This window comes from Diceros bicornis, chromosome X (genome assembly GCF_020826845.1).
Source record: "Diceros bicornis minor isolate mBicDic1 chromosome X, mDicBic1.mat.cur, whole genome shotgun sequence".
NCBI lineage: Eukaryota > Metazoa > Chordata > Mammalia > Perissodactyla > Rhinocerotidae > Diceros > Diceros bicornis.
This window is the reverse complement of record NC_080781.1, coordinates 70,091,074-70,107,561: the sequence shown is the minus strand read 5'-3', so window position 1 is coordinate 70,107,561 and position 16,488 is coordinate 70,091,074. Positions and strand designations below refer to the sequence as shown.

Here is a 16,488-nt window from a genome sequence, read left to right as displayed (position 1 = left end):
AATCCAATCTCTGTCTCTAAGTGTTTGTTTGTTGTTGTTATTATCTACTACTTAATGAGTGAGATCATACTGTATTTGACCTTCTCCCTCTGACTTATTTCAGTTTGCATAATACCCTCAATGTCCATCCATGTTGTCACAAATGGCTGGATTTCATCGTTTCCTATGGCTGAGTAGTATTCCATTGTGTATATATACCACATCTTCCTTATCCATTCGTCCCTTGATGGGCACTTAGGTTGCTTCCAAGTCTTGGCTATTGTGAATAACGCTGCGACGAACACAGGGTTGCATGTATCTTTACGCATTGGCATTTTCAAGTTCTTTGGATAAACACCCAGCAGTGGAATAGCTGGATCATATGGTAGTTCTATCCTTGATTTTTTGAGGAATCTCCATACTATTTTCCATAGTGGCTGCAGCAGTTGGCACTCCCACCAGCAGTGTATGAGTGTTCCCTTCTCTCCACATCCTCTCCAACACTAGTTGTTTCCTGTCTTGTTATTTATACCCATTCTGATGGGCGTGGGGTGATATCTCGTAGATTTGATTTGCATTTCCCTGATAGTTAATGATGTTGAACATCTTTTCAGGTGCCTGTTGGCCATCTGTATATCTTCTTTGGAGAAATGTCTGTTCAGGACTTTTGCCCATTTTTTAATGGGGTTGTTAGTTTTTTTGTTGTTGAGATGCCTCAGTTCTTTATATATTTTGGAGATTAAGCCCTTATCAGATGTATGGTTTGAAAATATCTTCTCCCAGTTGTTAGATTGTCTTTTCGTTCTGTTGATGTCTTTCCTTTGCTGTGCAGAAGCTTTTTAGTTTGATGTAGTCCCATTTGTTTATTTTTTCTATTGTTTCTCTTGCCCGGTCAGACATGGTGCTTGAAAATATGTTGCCAAGACCGACGTCGAAGAGCGTACTGCCTATGCTTTCTTCTAGATGTTTCATTGTTTCAGGTCTTACACTCAAGTCTTTAATCCATTTGGAGTTAATTTTTGTGTATGGTGTAAGGTAAGTGTGTACTTTCATTTGTTTCCGTGTGGCTGTCCAGTTTTCCCAACACCATTTGTTGAAGAGACTTTCCTTTCTCCATTGTATGTTGTTGGCTCCTTTGTCGAAGATTAGCTGTCCATAGATGTGTGGGTTTATTTCTGGGCTCTCGATTCTGTTCCATTGATCTGTGTGTCTGTTTTTGTGCCAGTAGTGTGCTGTTTTGGTTACTATAGTTTTGTGGTATATTTTGAAATCAGGGAGTGTGATACTTCCAGCTTTGTTCTTTTTCCTCAGCATTACTTTGGCTATTCTGGGTCTTTTGTTGTTCCATATAAATTTTAGGATTCTCTGTTCTATTTCTTTGAAAAATGTTGTTGGAACTTTGATAGGGATTGCATTGAATCTATAGATTGCTTTAGGAAGTATGGACATCTTAACTATGTTAATTCTTCCAATCCAAGAGCACGGAATATCTTTTCATTTCTTTGTGTCTTCTTCAATTTCTTTCAGAAATGTTTTATAGTTTTCAGTGCACAGATCTTTCACCTATTTGGTTAAGTTTATTCCTAGGTATTTTATTCTTTTTGTTGCAATTGTAAATGGGATGGTATTCTTAATTTTTCTTTCCACTACTTCGTTGTTCGTGTGTAGAAATGCAACTGATTTTTGTATGTTGATTTGGTATCCTGCAAATTTACCGTATTCATTTATTACTTCTAAAAGTTTTTTGGTGGATTCTTTAGTGTTTTCTATATATAAAATAATGTCATCTGCAAATAGTGAGAGTTTCACTTCTTCCTTTCCAGTTGGATCCATTTTATTTCTTTTTTTTGCCTGATTACTCTGGCTAGGACTTCCAGTACTATGTTAAACAGGAGTGGTGAGAGTGGGCATCCTTGTCTGGTTCCTGTTCTTAGAGGGATAGCTTTCAGTTTTTCACCATTGAGGATGATATTAGCTGTGGGTTTGTCATATATGGCCTTTATTACGTTGAGGTACTTTCCTTCTATACCCATTTTATTCAGAGTGTTTATCATAAATGGATGCTGTATCTTGTCAAATGCTTTCTCTGCATCTATTGAGATGATCATGTGATTTTTATTCTTCATTTTATTAATGTGGTGTGTTACGTTTATTGATTTCGAATGTTGAACCTTCCCTGCATACCTGGAATAAATCCAACTTGATCATGGTGTATAATCTTTTTAACATATTGTTGTATGCGATTTGCTAGTATTTTGTTGAGGATTTTTGCATCGATGCTCATCAGTGATATTGGCCTGTAGTTTTCTTTTTTTGTGTTGTCCTTGTCTGGTTTTGGTATCAGGGTAATGTCGGCTTCATAGAGTGAGTTAGGGAGCTTCCCCCCTCCTCAATTTTTTGGAAGAGTTTGAGAAGGATAGGTAGTAAGTCTTTGAATGTTTGGTAGAATTCACCAGGGAAGCTGTCTGGTCCTGGACTTTTATTTTTGGGGAGGTTTTTGATTACTGTTTCGATCTCCTTACTGGCGATTGGTCTATTCAAATTCTCTACTTCTTCTTGATCCAGTTTTGGAAGGTTGGAGGATTCTAACAATTTATCCATTTCTTCCAGATTGTCAAATTGCTTGGCATCTAGCTTTTCATAGTATGGTCTTATAATCTTTTGTATTTCTGAGGTGTCTGTTGTAATTTTTCCTCTTTCATTTCTTTTTTTTTTTTTTCTTTTAAAGATTTTATTTATTTATTTTACCCCCAAAGCCCCAGTAGATAGTTGTATGTCATAGCTGCACATCCTTCTAGTTGCTGTATGTGGGACGCGGCCTCAGCGTGGCCGGAGAAGCAGTGCGTCGGTGCGCGCCTGGGATCCGAACCCGGGCCGCCAGCAGTGGAGCACGCGCACCTAACCGCTAAGCCCGGGGCCGGCCCTTCATTTCTGATTTTACTTGTTTGAGCCTTCTCTCTTTTTTTCTTGGTGAGTCTAGTTAAAGCTTTGTCAATTTTGTTGATCTTTTCAAAGAACCAGCTCTTGGTTTTATTAATTTTTTCTATTGTTATTTTGGTCTCTATTTCATTTATTTCTGCTCTGATTTTTATTATTTCCCTTCTTCTAATGATTTTGGGCATGGTTTGTTCTTCTTTTTCCAGTTCCTTTAGCTGCATTCTTTGACTGTTTATTTGAGATTTTTCTTGTTTGTTGAGATAGGCCTGTATTGCTATAAACCTCCCCCTTAGAACCACTTTTGCTGTATTCCATAAATTCTGGCATGTCATATTTTCATTTTCATTTGTCTCCAGGTATTTTTTGATTTCTTCTTTGATTTCTTCATTGACTCAATTGTTGTTCAGTAGCATTTTGTTTAATCTCCACGTATTTGTGGCTTTTCTGATTTTCTTCCTATAGTTGATTTCTAGCTTCATACCATAGTGGTCAGAAAAGATGCTTGGTATTATTTCAATCTTCTTAAATTTATGTAGACTTGTTTTCTGGCCTAATATGTGATCAATCCTGGAGAATGTTCCATGTGCACTTGAAAAGAACATGTATTCTTCGGTTTTTGGATGGAATGCTCTGTACATATCTACTGGGTCCATCTGTTCTAGTGTGTCATTTAAGGCTAGTGTTTCCTTATTGATCTTCTGTTTGGATGATCTATCCGTTGGTGTAAGTGGAGTGTTAAAGTCCCCTACTATTATTGTGTTACTGTCTATTTCTGTTTTTATGTCTGTTAATAATTGCTTTATATATTTAGGTGCTCCCATGTTGGGTGCGTAGATATTTACAAGTGTTATATCCTCTTGTTGGATTGTTGCCTTGATCATTATGTAATGCCCTTCTTTGTCTCTTTTTACAGTTTTTGTTGTAAAGTCTATTTTGTCTGATATGAGTACTGCTACCCCAGCTTTCTTTTCATTGCCATTTGCATGGAGTATCTTTTTCCATCCCTTCACTTTCAGTTTGTGAGTGTCTTTAGGTCTGAAGTGATTCTCTTTTATGCAGCATATATATGGGTCTTGTAATTTTATCCAATCAGCCACCCTATGCCTTTTAATTGGAGCATTTAGTCCATTGATGTTTAAAGTAGCTATTGATAAGTATGTACTTACTGCCATTTTTTAACTTTTTTTTTCTCAGTGTTTTAGTAGTCCTCTATACAGTATTGATGGTCTCTTTAGTTTGACCTCTGTCTGAAAGCTCTACTCTTTAACTCCCCTCCTCTCCTCTTTTATGTTTTTGATATCATATCTAACCTCTTTTTTGTGCATTTGTATCCATTACCCTCTTATCATGGAAATAGATAATTTTTCCTATTTGTGGTCTTCTCTTTTCCCCTTAAATCAGTCCCTTTAACATTTCTTGTGGCACTGGTTTCTTGGTGACAAACTCCTTTAATTTTTGCTTGTCTGGGAAATTTTTGATCTCTCCTTCCATTTTGAATGGTAATCTTGCTGGGTAGAGTATTCTTGGCTGTAAGTTTTTTCCTTTTAGCACTTTAAATATATCTTGCCACTCTCTTCTAGTCTGTAAGGTTTCTGCTGAGAAGTCAGCTGATAGCCTTATGGGGTTTCCTTTGTATGTAACTTGACTTTCTCTTGCGGCTTTTAGGATTCTCTCTTTATCTTTAATTCTGGACATTTTGATTATGATGTGTCTTGGTGTGGGCCTCTTTGGGTTTATCTTGTTTGGGGCTCTGTGTGATTCCTGTACCTGGATGTCTGTTTCCTTCCTTAGGTTAGGGAAGTTTTCATCTATTATTTCTTGAAATAGATTCTCTGCCCCTTTGTCTCACTCTTCTCCTTCTGGGACACCTATAACACGGATGTTAATGCAATTCATGTTGTCCCAGAGGTCCCTTAGACTGTCCTCACTCTTTGTAATTCTTTTCTCTTTTACCTGTTCAGCTTGGGTAATTTCTTCTAGTCTTTATCCAGCTCGCAGATCCATTTCTCTGTTTCCTCTACTCTGCTTTTGAGTCCCTCTAGTGAATTTCTCATTTCCAATATTGTATTCTTCAATTTCTGATTGGTTCTTTTTTATATCTTCCATTTCTTTGTTGACATTCTCACTGAGTTCATCTATTCTTCTCCCCAGATCAGTGAGCATCCTTAACACTCTTTGTTTGAACTCTCTGTTGGGTAGGTTGCTCATTTCTGTTTCACTTAGTTCCTTTTCTGGGGTTTTGTCCTGTTCCCTTACTTGGAATGTATTCTTTTGCCTTCTCATTTTGCCTCTTTCCCTGTTCTTGTGTCTGTGTATTAGGTAGGTCAGCTACGTCTCCTGCACTTGGATAGGTGACCTTATAGAAGTGATGCCTTAGGAGGCCTGCAGTGTGCTTCCCTCAGTTCTCAATGTTCCAGGAGTGACCCCTATGTGGGCTACATGTGTCCTTCTGTTGTGGCGTGTTTGCTCTCCCTGTAGGAGCCCAGGGAGGCTGAGTTATGTTCCTGGCCAGCTGTTGTAATGTTCAGCTGCTTGTAGTTGTTGTGGGCCCTTCAGTCTCTGTATCAGGTGTGGGGAGCCCCAGCACAGTTGGCTGCAAGTTCTAATACCACATTTGTGTTGCAGTATTTCTTTTAAGTGACTAGGTCCCCAGTGTGGCAGGTTGTTAGGCTTAGGGGCTTACAATTGCTGTAAGCCTCCAGCCTTTAGGTCTCTTGTCAGCCCCCTGAGGATTGCAGCTGGGTGGGGCTGGCCTCAGGCATGGGAGCACCCAATTGTTTCAGGCTTTGGAAGGTGAGGCAAACCCCATATGTGGGTCTTAGAGAAGCACAAGTCTTCTGCAGCTGACAAGCCCCTCCACCCACAGGTCCACACACACAGTCAACACAGTCTTGCCCTGCATGCACGCCCCGACCACCTGAAGTGGACCCAGTCTCTCCATGGCGGGAGCCCCACACACTCCACCACTGCCCCACACTCTCCACCCGCTCCTTGTGCACGCCCTGCCCCACTGAAGTTGGCTCAGTCTCCAGGCTGCAGAGATTGCAGTCACCAATCTATGCAGGCCCACAAGTTGCCTGAGGGCTTGTTGTTGGGTGGGGCCAGTCCCTAGGGTGGGCTGCCTGCCTTTGCTGAGCTGGATTAAATTGGTGCTCTAGTAGGTGGGGCAGACCCTGGGCTAGCAGGCCCCAGGGAGAACTCCAATGGTGTCTGTGTCAGCAAGGCCACACCAGGCCACAACAATGGCTGCCGCCAATGTCCCAGTCCCTGGAGAGGTCTCACCTGTCACTGCAATGCACTCAGAGCCTATGAGGTGAGTCTCTTTTCACAAAAGCACTGTGCACCTTTCTTTCTGGTGATTTTAGGCTGCTTTCTGAAATGGGTGAGTTTGTGTGTGGGCCCTTTAAGAGCCGGTTTTAATTTCTTTGTGAACCAGCTTTTCTGGGGGTACTCCTCAGTGTTTTAGTAGCAGGCATAGTCAGATATTATGCCACTCGTCTCGATTGTGCTGGGTCCACAAAATGCCCACAGCGTGGGCACTCCCAGCTCAGGGTCCCATGCCTCCAGGAGGGGCTGTGTACCTGTGGGCTGTTCCTGGGTGCCCATGAAGCACTGTGGCTTGTGAAGTCAGCATTTTTTCTCTCTAGAAGGGAGTTTCTTCCTCTTCCACTTCAATTAGGATTGTCCTTTGTTGCAGGAGTTCCTCTTATCCAGTTTTCAGTTCTCTCTCAGGGGTAATTTTTCCACGAGTATTTGTAAATTGGCTGTGTCCTCGGGAGGAGGTGACTTCAGAGTCTGCTTATGCTGCCATGTTGACTTCTCCTCTCTTGACTTGTTAATTATAGTCATTCTGACAGGTGTAAGGTGATATCTCTTGTAGTACTGATTTGCATTTCCTTAATAATTAGTGGTGCTGAACATCGTTTCATGTGTCTGTTGGCCATCTTTATATCTTCTTTGGAAAAACGTCTGTTCATATCCTTGGCCCATTTTTTGATCCGGTTGTTTGTTTTTTTGTTGTTGAGTTGTGTGAGGTCTTTATATAGTTTGGAGATTAACCCCTTATCGGATATATGATTTGCAAATATTTTCTCCCAGTGGGTGGGTTGTCTTTTTGTTTTGTTCATGGTTTCCTTTGCCTTGCAGAAGCTTTTTAGTCTGCTGTAGTCCCATTTGTTAATTTTTTCTTCTGTTTCCCTTGCCTGAGTAGACATGGTATTTGAAAAGCTGCTGCTAAGACCAATGTCAAATAGCATACTGCTTATATTTTCTTCTAGGAGTTTCATGGTTTCAGGTCTTACATTCAAGTCTTTAATCCACTTTGAGTTAATTGTTTTGTATGGTGTAAGATAATAGTCTACTTTCCTTCTTTTGCATGTGGCTGTCCAGTTTTCCCAACACCATTTGTTGAAGAGACTTTCCTTTCTTCGTTGTATGTTCTTGGCTCCTTTGGTGAAGATTAACTGTCCATAGATGTGTGGTTTCATTTCTGGACTTTCAATTCTGGTCCATTGATCTGTGTGTCTGTTTTTCTGCCAGTACCATGTGGTTTGATTATTACAGCTTTGTAGTATATTTTGAAGTCAGGTATTGTGATGCCTCCAGTTTTGTTCTTTTTTCTCAGGATTGCTTTGGCTATTCGAGGTCTTTTGTTGTCCCATATAAACTTTAGGATTCTATGTTCTAGTTCTGTGAAGAATGTCATTGGGATTCTGATTGGGATTGCATTGAATCTGAGATTTAGCATAATTCTTAAGGTCCCTAGGATTTTCAGAATGGTAAATGATCATTGGCTTCAACTTAAAGTTAGCAGCTGCCTTAGCCCTTAACAAGAGAGTCAGCCTGTCCTTTGAAGCTTTGAATTCAGGCATTGACTTCTCCTCTCTAGCTATGAAAGTCCTAGATGGTGTCTTCTTCCAATATAAAGCTGTTTCATCTACATTGAAAATCTGTTGTATAGTGTAGCCACTTTCATTAATTATCTTGGTTAGCTCTCCTGTATAACTTGCTGCAGCTTCTACATCAGCACTTGCTGCTTCACCTTGACCTTTTACATTATGGACATGGCTTCTTTCATTAAACCTCATGAACCAACCTCTGCTAACTTCAAACTTTTCTTCTGCAGCTTCCTCACCTCTTTCAGCCTTCTTAGGATTGAAGAGTTAAGACATTGCTCTGGATTAGGCTTTGGCTTAAGAGAATGTTGTGGCTGGTTTGGTGTTCTACCCAGACCACTAAAACTTTCTCCATATCAGCAATAAGGCTGTTTTGCTTTTTTATTTGCGTGTTCACTGAAGTAGCACTTTTAAGTTCCTTTAAGAACTTTTCCTTTGCATTCACAACTTGGCTGATTGTATGGCGTAAGAGGCCTAGCTTTCAGCCTATCTCAGCTTTTGACATAACTTCCTCACTAAGCTTAATCATTTATAGGTTTTGATTTACAGGAGAGACATGCGACTCTTCCTTTTGCTTGAACACTGAGAGGCCATTGTAGGGTTATTAATTGGCCTAATTTCCATATTGTTGTGTCTCAGGGAATAGGGAGGCACTAGGAGAGGGAGAGAGATGGGCCACAGCTGTCAGAACACCTAACATTTATTAAGTTTGCTGTCTTATATGGATGCGGTTCATGGTGCCCCCAAACAACTATAATAGTAACATCAAAGATCCCTGATCATGCGCCGGCCCCGTGGCTTAGTGGTTAAGTGTGCATGCTACGCTGCTGGCGGCCCGGGTTCGGATCCAGGCACGCACCAACGCACCCCTTCTCCGGCCATGCTGAGGCCACGTCCCACGTACAGCAACTAGAAGGATGTGCATCTATGACATACAACTATCTACTGGGGCATTGGGGGAAAAAATAAATAAGTAAAAAATTAAAAAAAAATCCCTGATTATGACAACAAATACAGTAATAATGAAAAAATTTGAACTATTGTGAGTTTTCGAAATGTGACACAGAGCCATGAAGTGAGCAAATGCTGTTGACAAAATGGCATTGACAGACTTGCTCAATGCAGGGTTGCCACAAAGTTTCAATTTGTAAAAAGTGAAGTATCTACAAAGTGCAATAAAGTGAAATGCAATAAAACGAGGTATGCTTGTGTCTATATTTATATTTTTAACCACTCTGGTATGCTGAATATTATATATAAAACATCTAGAATAGCAAAGAACTTGATGATAACCTGGAATATAGGAAAGAAAATATGTAGTATGGCCATATTGATTAGTGGTTAATTAAGAGTGCAGTGTCTAGTCTGAATTTGGTCTCCACAACTGTGGGACTTTGCGTCTTGGTTTCCTCATCTGGAAAATGTAGGTAACAAGCATCTATGTGCTTCAGGGGGCATAAGGATTACATGAGATAATCCGGATAAAGGATTAGTATAGCAATATACTAAGATTATAGTATTAATATATAGTTTTATTATATAGTAAAGTATAATTGTTTTGTCAATATGTCAAAGAAAAAAGGATGGATCAAAAAGCAGTTTCCGAATAAAGTCAAAACAAGTCACTAGCACTTTCAGGTCAATGGGACTGAACTGGAACCCCCACGAAAAGGTAGAGGGGATGGAATGACGTAGACCGCCTTAGCAACAGGCCCCCAAAGAAGGTGAATTTCCGTGGCCAATAAGAGTCTGCGCTGTGGAGGAGGTAGCCAATGGATGACGGAAAGCGGAAGAGGGAGGACGCGCCAATTCTCCTGCCTGAGCCTCGGCCCAACAAAATGGCGGCGGCAGCGGCGTCGCTTTGTTTCCGCGGCTGCTGCGGCGGTGGCAATGGTAGCGGCCTTTGAGCTGTGGGGAGGATCCAGCACCAGCTACAGTGACGCCTAAGAGTCCAGTGCATTTCTACCTAAACCGAGCGCCGGCAGCGCAGAGCGGCGCCCTACGGTCGCTGAAGCCGACAAGGCGTTGAAGCGAAAACATGACTGCTGAACCCATGAGGTAAAACACAACCCCGTCTTGGGCCCCAGCGGTCTGGGCCTACGCGCCTCCTGAGTCGGGAAAGCTTTGGGTTGGTGGGTTAGGCTTGGCGCGTTGCTTAGCGGAAAGAGGCATCATTTTCCCTTTAGGTGAGAAGGGTTTCGAGGTTTCGGCGGTAGACTCCAACCCGGGGTGGGGGTGGCGGTGGGGGGGCGCGGCCTGGCGTGTCGGGCGCTTCCTCCAACCTCCCCTAGCTGCTGAAGCTTCATTGGCCTCCTCTGTTTATTCTTTGGTGCTTGTGGAATTGAGACTCCGAAGTCGGAGGCGGTTTTTGGTATCCCGGTCATTCTTCCTAATCTTTGGGCCTGGAAACTGCGTGGGGAAGAAGTGGGGGTGGGGGTGGGAAGAGGGGGAGGGGCGGTCGAGCGGGCGGGAGGATGCGAGATCCTGGGAAGACTTAGCAGGGTTCGGAGTGCTGGAGACGGGAAGTACCCTGGCCTTGCGGAATTTATTTTTTCTGCAGCCCCCGGGGTCAAGCCCTTTTTGTGGGGTGAGTGACACAGCTTTCCTGGTGTTTACATTCCTTCTCTACTCCAGATCCTGAAGGATATCCTTGGATTTACTTCTAGGCGAGGGGATACTAACAGGGTTTTGCTTCCATAGGACCCCAGTATATTACTTTTTGTGAAGTCCAGCTTTACTAGGTGGTAAGGCAGACCTCAAATGTTTCTCCACTTTCTGGGCAAATTGCGAGCAAAAGTAATTAGACCCTATTTTTATTTATTCCATGAGGGATGGGGAGCCGGTTAACGTGGGTTGATGGGAAGTAAGATTTATTGCAAGGGAAGCAGTGTCTGGCAGGCTGCCTCTTACCAATCAAGCACGTTTATTAGGTTGAGGCCGTTTTTCTCTTGTGCTTCTGATTTGCCTCTAGATAGTGTCTGAAAATATGGGCTGTTAGTATGAAATGTGTACCACTTTTACACAGCTGGCTTGCTTGCTTTTCAGGCAGTTTGACATTTGACTTTTCATCCCTTGTGCATTAAGTAATTTTTCTACTCTGAGATGTATTCTTGGCACCTAAGTGGCAAAATAAAGAAAATTACAGGGAGCGTGGATCAGAATTGCATTCGTAGTTAGCAAAATGTGCCTTTGAGTAACTGTTAGGATGGTATACGTTTTTAGAGCACTTTAGCCAGCATGTAGAATTTGGGAATGAGCCTATGATACCTGTCATGCCTATTTTTCTGCATTAACAAGCAGTAGATAAATGTTTTTTTTTTCCTTGAGGAAAAACATACGCTTTAGTTCTTAGGTTATAGATTCCTAGTTGTGTAAAGATTGTCGTTTGGGTTTCTGAATTTGTGTTAATTGGCCCAAGTACAATAAACCTTTATTTATGGGGTTTTGGGCACGTAAGAGGTACCCAGTACAACTTGTTGGTTGTCTATTATCAGGCACTCCTGTTCGTATACATGAAAGGTGTACCTTACAGTTAAATACGACGTCTAGATTTTAGTAGACGTAAAGTCTCACAAAGTCTGCATTTAAAACCATAGGTTGAACTTGTGTTTTCTCCCCTTCTTTAGGGTGAACAAATAATGTGTAGACTTTCTGAATAGAATTATTCATTTTATGCCAGGGTCAATTTTTCTTATGGGTCTTGAATTTCTGTAGATCTTGTTGCTAAGAGTAATAATCATAACTAAAATTGAGTGCTTATTGTTGGCCTTTACCTGTATAATCTTGATTAATTATCAAAACAACCCTATGGAGAAGGTACTTGGTGTTCCTTGTTTTACAGTTGAGGAGGAAACTGAGGCACAGAGCGATCAAAGAACTTGATCAAAGTTATATAGTTTGTAATTGGTGGAGCTGGAATTGAACCCAGTCTTGACTCCAGAGCTTATGTTCTTAACCACAAGGCATTAATGCCTCCTTGAGCTGCCAGATCTAACATGATTCTGACCATTTTAATTTAGCCCAAGCATTGCAATGGAAGAAGTTCATGTTAGCTACTATTGTGGTCATTTGTTGTAGGTCTTTGAGTTTGTAGCTGTTTATAATATTTTGACTTTTATGTCCAGATGAGATAGTGAGATAACTGAAACATTTAATTCCAGGACAGTCTTAAGCTACATGAAAAACCCCTTGTAAAGAACCACAAATATAAATGTAGAGAATTAATTTAAAAAAGTGTTTTCCTTCCTGATTATTTACTATGAACGAGCCCCAAGTGGGTGTTCAGAAGAACTTTCTCAGGCTGAAGTGTCATTCATCTCAAGCCATAATCATAGTTAAAGGATAATCTGACAGGTAATGTTTGAGTGAGTTGAACCCACGATACTGAATCACTCTTGACTCTCTTCTAATATGAAATTATATGAGCAATTTAATGCATTATCATTAATTTTATTTTACACAATAGCTCCAGGTTTTTTCTTTGTCAGATCTTCTGTCGAGCACTTAAAAATAAGGACAAAGATTAGTTCTAATTTTTACTTGTGTTTATAAACAAAGAAATTTTTCTAGGCTTCTGTGGTGAAAAAAGTAGCCAAAAGGCAAGAGGGAGGAAAAGAAACCGATGACCTGGCTAAATCATACACTGAAAAATCAGTGGGGAAAAAAAAAACCTTTAAAGGTTTTGTTATTGGGCCGGCCCCATGGCTTAGCGGTTAAGTGCACGTGCTCCGCTGCTAGCGGCCCGGGTTCGGATCCCGGGCGCGCACCGCCGCACTGCTTCTCCGGCCATGCTGAGGCCGCGTCCCACATACAGCAACTAGAAGGACGTGCAGCTATGACATACAACTGTCTACTGGGGCTTTGGGGGAAAAAAAATAAATAAAATTGTTAAAGGTTTTGTTATTGTTTTTAAAGGGTTTTTTATATTTTGTTTTAAATAAGATTGTCTTGTTTCTTCAAATTTTTGGCATTATGAAAGATCAGCCTTTGATTGACAGGTAAATTTAACTGTAATTTATTTTTTTTCTTTTTTTTTTTTGTGAGGAAGATCAGCCCTGAGCTAACATCCATGCCAATCCTCCTCTTTTTGCTGAGGAAGACCGGCCCTGAGCTAACATCTATTCCCAATCTTCCTCCTTTTTTTCCCTTTTTCTCCCCAAAGCCCCAGTAGATAGTTGTATGTTGTAGTTGCACATCCTGCTAGTTGCTGTATGTGGGACGCCGCCTCAGCATGGCCGGACAAGCAGTGCGTCGGTGCGCGCCTAGGATCCGAACCCAGGCCGCCAGTAGCGGAGTGCGTGCACTTAACCGCTAAGCCTTGGGGCCAGCCCCTGTAATTTATTTTCATATAAAGATCTTTGAGATTTGATGGGACTTGTCATTTTAATCCTTATGGCAACTGATTACTTGAAAAGCTGACAGCAGGATAACTTGTTATTGGTTAAATTTAAAAAGGCAGACGTTGTCTAAATTGAGAGATGTTGGGAAAATGTCTTAGAAAGTTTTTTGTTAGGGTGGTAGTTCACGATCGATTGCATACTAACCTAATTTTTGAAAAATGTTATCTGTGAAATATTTGCCTTCCCACTATTTGGAAAGCATTAAGCCAGGCCTGTGGAGGGGGAGTAGATGCAAATTTTATAAAGGGTTTTGAAAGCATTTATTTTTTATTTTTTTTTTTTTTGTGAGGAAGATCAGCCCTGAGCTAACATCCGTGCTAATCCTCCTCTTTTTGCTGAGGAAGACTGGCTCTAACATCTATTGCCAATCCTCCTCCTTTTTTTTTTTTCCCCCCAAAGCCCCAGTAGATGGTTGTATGTCATAGTTGCACATCCTTCCAGTTGCTGTATGTGGGACGCGGCCTCAGCATGGCCGGACAAGCTGTGCGTCGGTGCACGCCCGGGATCCGAACCCCGGGCCACCAGCAACGGAGCATGTGCACTTAACCGCTAAGCCACAGGGCCGGCCCTGAAAGCATTTAAATACTAGCTGTTTGGTTATGTTATTGCTTGGGGTGAAAAGAAAGACATTTGTGATTTTAATTTTGATCAGGGCAGTTCTCATTATTGGCAACCGCTGGTGTAGTTGGCCATGAGTTTTCAGTTATATATTGTATTTCTAGAGATAAGATAAATGTAGTACTTCAGTGAATTTCTGTATAGATATGTGTGTGAAATAATTTTTTCCATAAGAAATTGTGTGAATTTATGTACCTATTTCACTCTTGGAGTCTGAATAAATTTATGGATTGGGTGACAGGATACAGGCAATTCTTGGGTTTACATGAGATCCTTTCCCCTAGTCCGTGAATGTTTTCTTGGACATTGGCAGAAGCTGTTCAAATGGTTTAAGCCATTGGAAAATGATGTATGGATCTTCCTTTAGGAATGTTGACTATAGCAGGGCAGTAAAAGGAGTGTCCAAGTAGGATCTCTCTGTACCTGTTGCCTAATGCTTGTCTTATGATTGGCTTAATAGCTGACATGCAAGATGTTTAACCTCCATTTCTCCACCTGTAAAATGGGAGTAAGTTTACTAGATATTGATAAAGCTTGCAGTTGTTCTGGAGGAGGTAACGTGATCGTCCCCCGCCCCCTCAACAGGAAGATTGGTCCTGAGCTAACATCTGTTGCCAATCTTCCTCTTTTTGCTTGAGGGAGATTAGCCCTGAGCTAACATCCGGGCTGGCCCCATAATAGCAGTTCTTAAAAGACAATAAACTAAAGCTCTTTGGGGTCTTTGTTAATTTTTAAGTGTTTTAAGAGTGTAAAGAGGTCCTGAGACTAAAAGTTTGAGAACTGCTGGTGTACAGGAATGAACACAACTCTGAGCCAAACCTGCGTTTTCTAGTTAGAGTTCTGTTGCTTAACTGATTGTATGACCTTGGACAAATCATTTGTCTTTTCTAGGGCTCTGCTTTGTCATTTGCAAAATGAACTTGTACTAGATATTCTATAAAGTTATTTAAATTAAAATAATCCTGCTTATATGAGTGTTTGATCATTTTTTGATTTTATTTGCTTTTTTGGGGCTAGGGAGAAGGGTAGTGATGAGAAGTTTCTTTATTCAATGTATGCATATCTTTTTTGCCTTAAAACTTACATGATTAGGATACAGGTGTTTTGTTGCTAACATAATGTCATAGTATCATGTACACATACTTGTGCAAACATTTGTTGGAAAGGAAAAACTTTTTGCTGGGACGTTTGTTAATAATTATTGTGCCTTAGGATATGTTCTATTTTGAAAGATTACTGTATCCAGTGTATTATATTTCTGCCCTTTTATGATTGGAGATATATTTCTGAAAAGACCTATATTAGTTTTAGCCAGTGGTGCTTTTTGTCCTGGGAAAAGATTGTGTGAATTTTTCACCATAGCCACTGTTTTCAGATCCTGACTCTGAGACTGTCTCTCAGTTTTGGTTTGAAGTAGCCATTCTTGGTATCTGTAGTCCAGCTTTCTTTGTTAACTGTTCCGTATGATATTTGTATAAGAAATTTTTGGTATGGCAGTGGTGTTCATGTGAATATATGTGTGTGTGTGTGTGTGTGTGTGTATATATATCCTATACTCTATATTTTGGGGGAATGCTGTATTAGTCGATCAAATACTCGAGTATCAACTAGGGGCCAGGCACTGTGCTAGGGTATGCAAAAGGTAATAAGACAAAATTCCTGCCTCGTTAAGGAATTCTTAACCTAGCTAGGGAGATAGTAAATAAGCAGTGCTAAAGTGGAGGAATATTGGTTGGGTTAGGGATCAGAAATTAAGGAAAGCCTAATTTGGGGGATGTCTAGGAAAGTTTTTCAGAGGAGATGGTACCTGTATTGGGTCTTGAAGATAGCAGTTAAAGATTGGCTGTTAAAAAGGGCAGTCAAGGCAGAGGGATTAGTATGGCTAAAGATTTGTCTTATTTTCCACATAGCAGAGGAAATAAGACATGTACACAAATAGTTTTGACCCAGGATATAAAATGACAAATGCTGCATTAGGTAAAAACTAAGTTGCTGTGGAAGTTCAGAGTAGGAAGACATTTCTGGTGGTTCAGGGAAGGCTTTATAGAAAGATAACATTTGAATCTTTGAGAATGGGTTCAATTTTGACAAAGAAGACTGGGGGAGGATTCCGGATGTGAGGTATAGCAGCTTGAGCAAAGGAATGTTGTATGCATTAGTGTTTTCTATTTGGAAGAAGGTCAACTTAGAATTTTTAACTCAACTCCTGGACAAATAGTGTATAACCATTGTGCAATTAGTATGTTTTTTCCAGCTTTATGTAGATATAATAGACGTATAACATTGTGTAAGTTTAAGTTGTACAATGTGATGATTTGATGTACGTATATATTTTGAAATGATTACCACAGTAATGTTAGTTGACACCTCCTTCACCTCACGTTAACTTTCAAGTATGTAATACCATATCCATAAGTATAGTCACCATGCTGTACATTAGATCCTCAGAACTTACTCATCTTATAGTACAGTTTTTGTATGTTAACTTTTGTGGCTTGATGATCTTGTAAAAGCCACATGTGCCCTTGTGAATGAGGTTGATAATTTCAGTTCAGAAGAACTATCAGAAGTATTACCCACTTTTCTTAAAGATTGTGTAGAATTTAACACAGATTTTGAATGAGTATGGTTGTTCGAAATCTATCCTTAGTTGTCTTTAT

At 40.6% G+C, this 16,488-nt stretch overlaps 1 protein-coding gene across 2 annotated transcripts in view; it reads left to right on the top strand.

Moving 5' to 3' along the window:
* The first annotated feature begins 9,637 nt into the window (after positions 1-9,637).
* The window catches only part of LOC131401161 (transcriptional regulator ATRX-like), a 97,578-nt gene continuing 90,727 nt past the window's right edge, over positions 9,638-16,488 (top strand). For both annotated transcript variants that reach the window (XM_058536218.1, XM_058536222.1), the window contains exon 1: positions 9,638-9,869. In XM_058536218.1, coding sequence (XP_058392201.1) covers positions 9,850-9,869 — 20 coding nt within the window. In that variant the 5' untranslated portion in view covers positions 9,638-9,849. The remainder of the gene's footprint in view (positions 9,870-16,488) is intronic.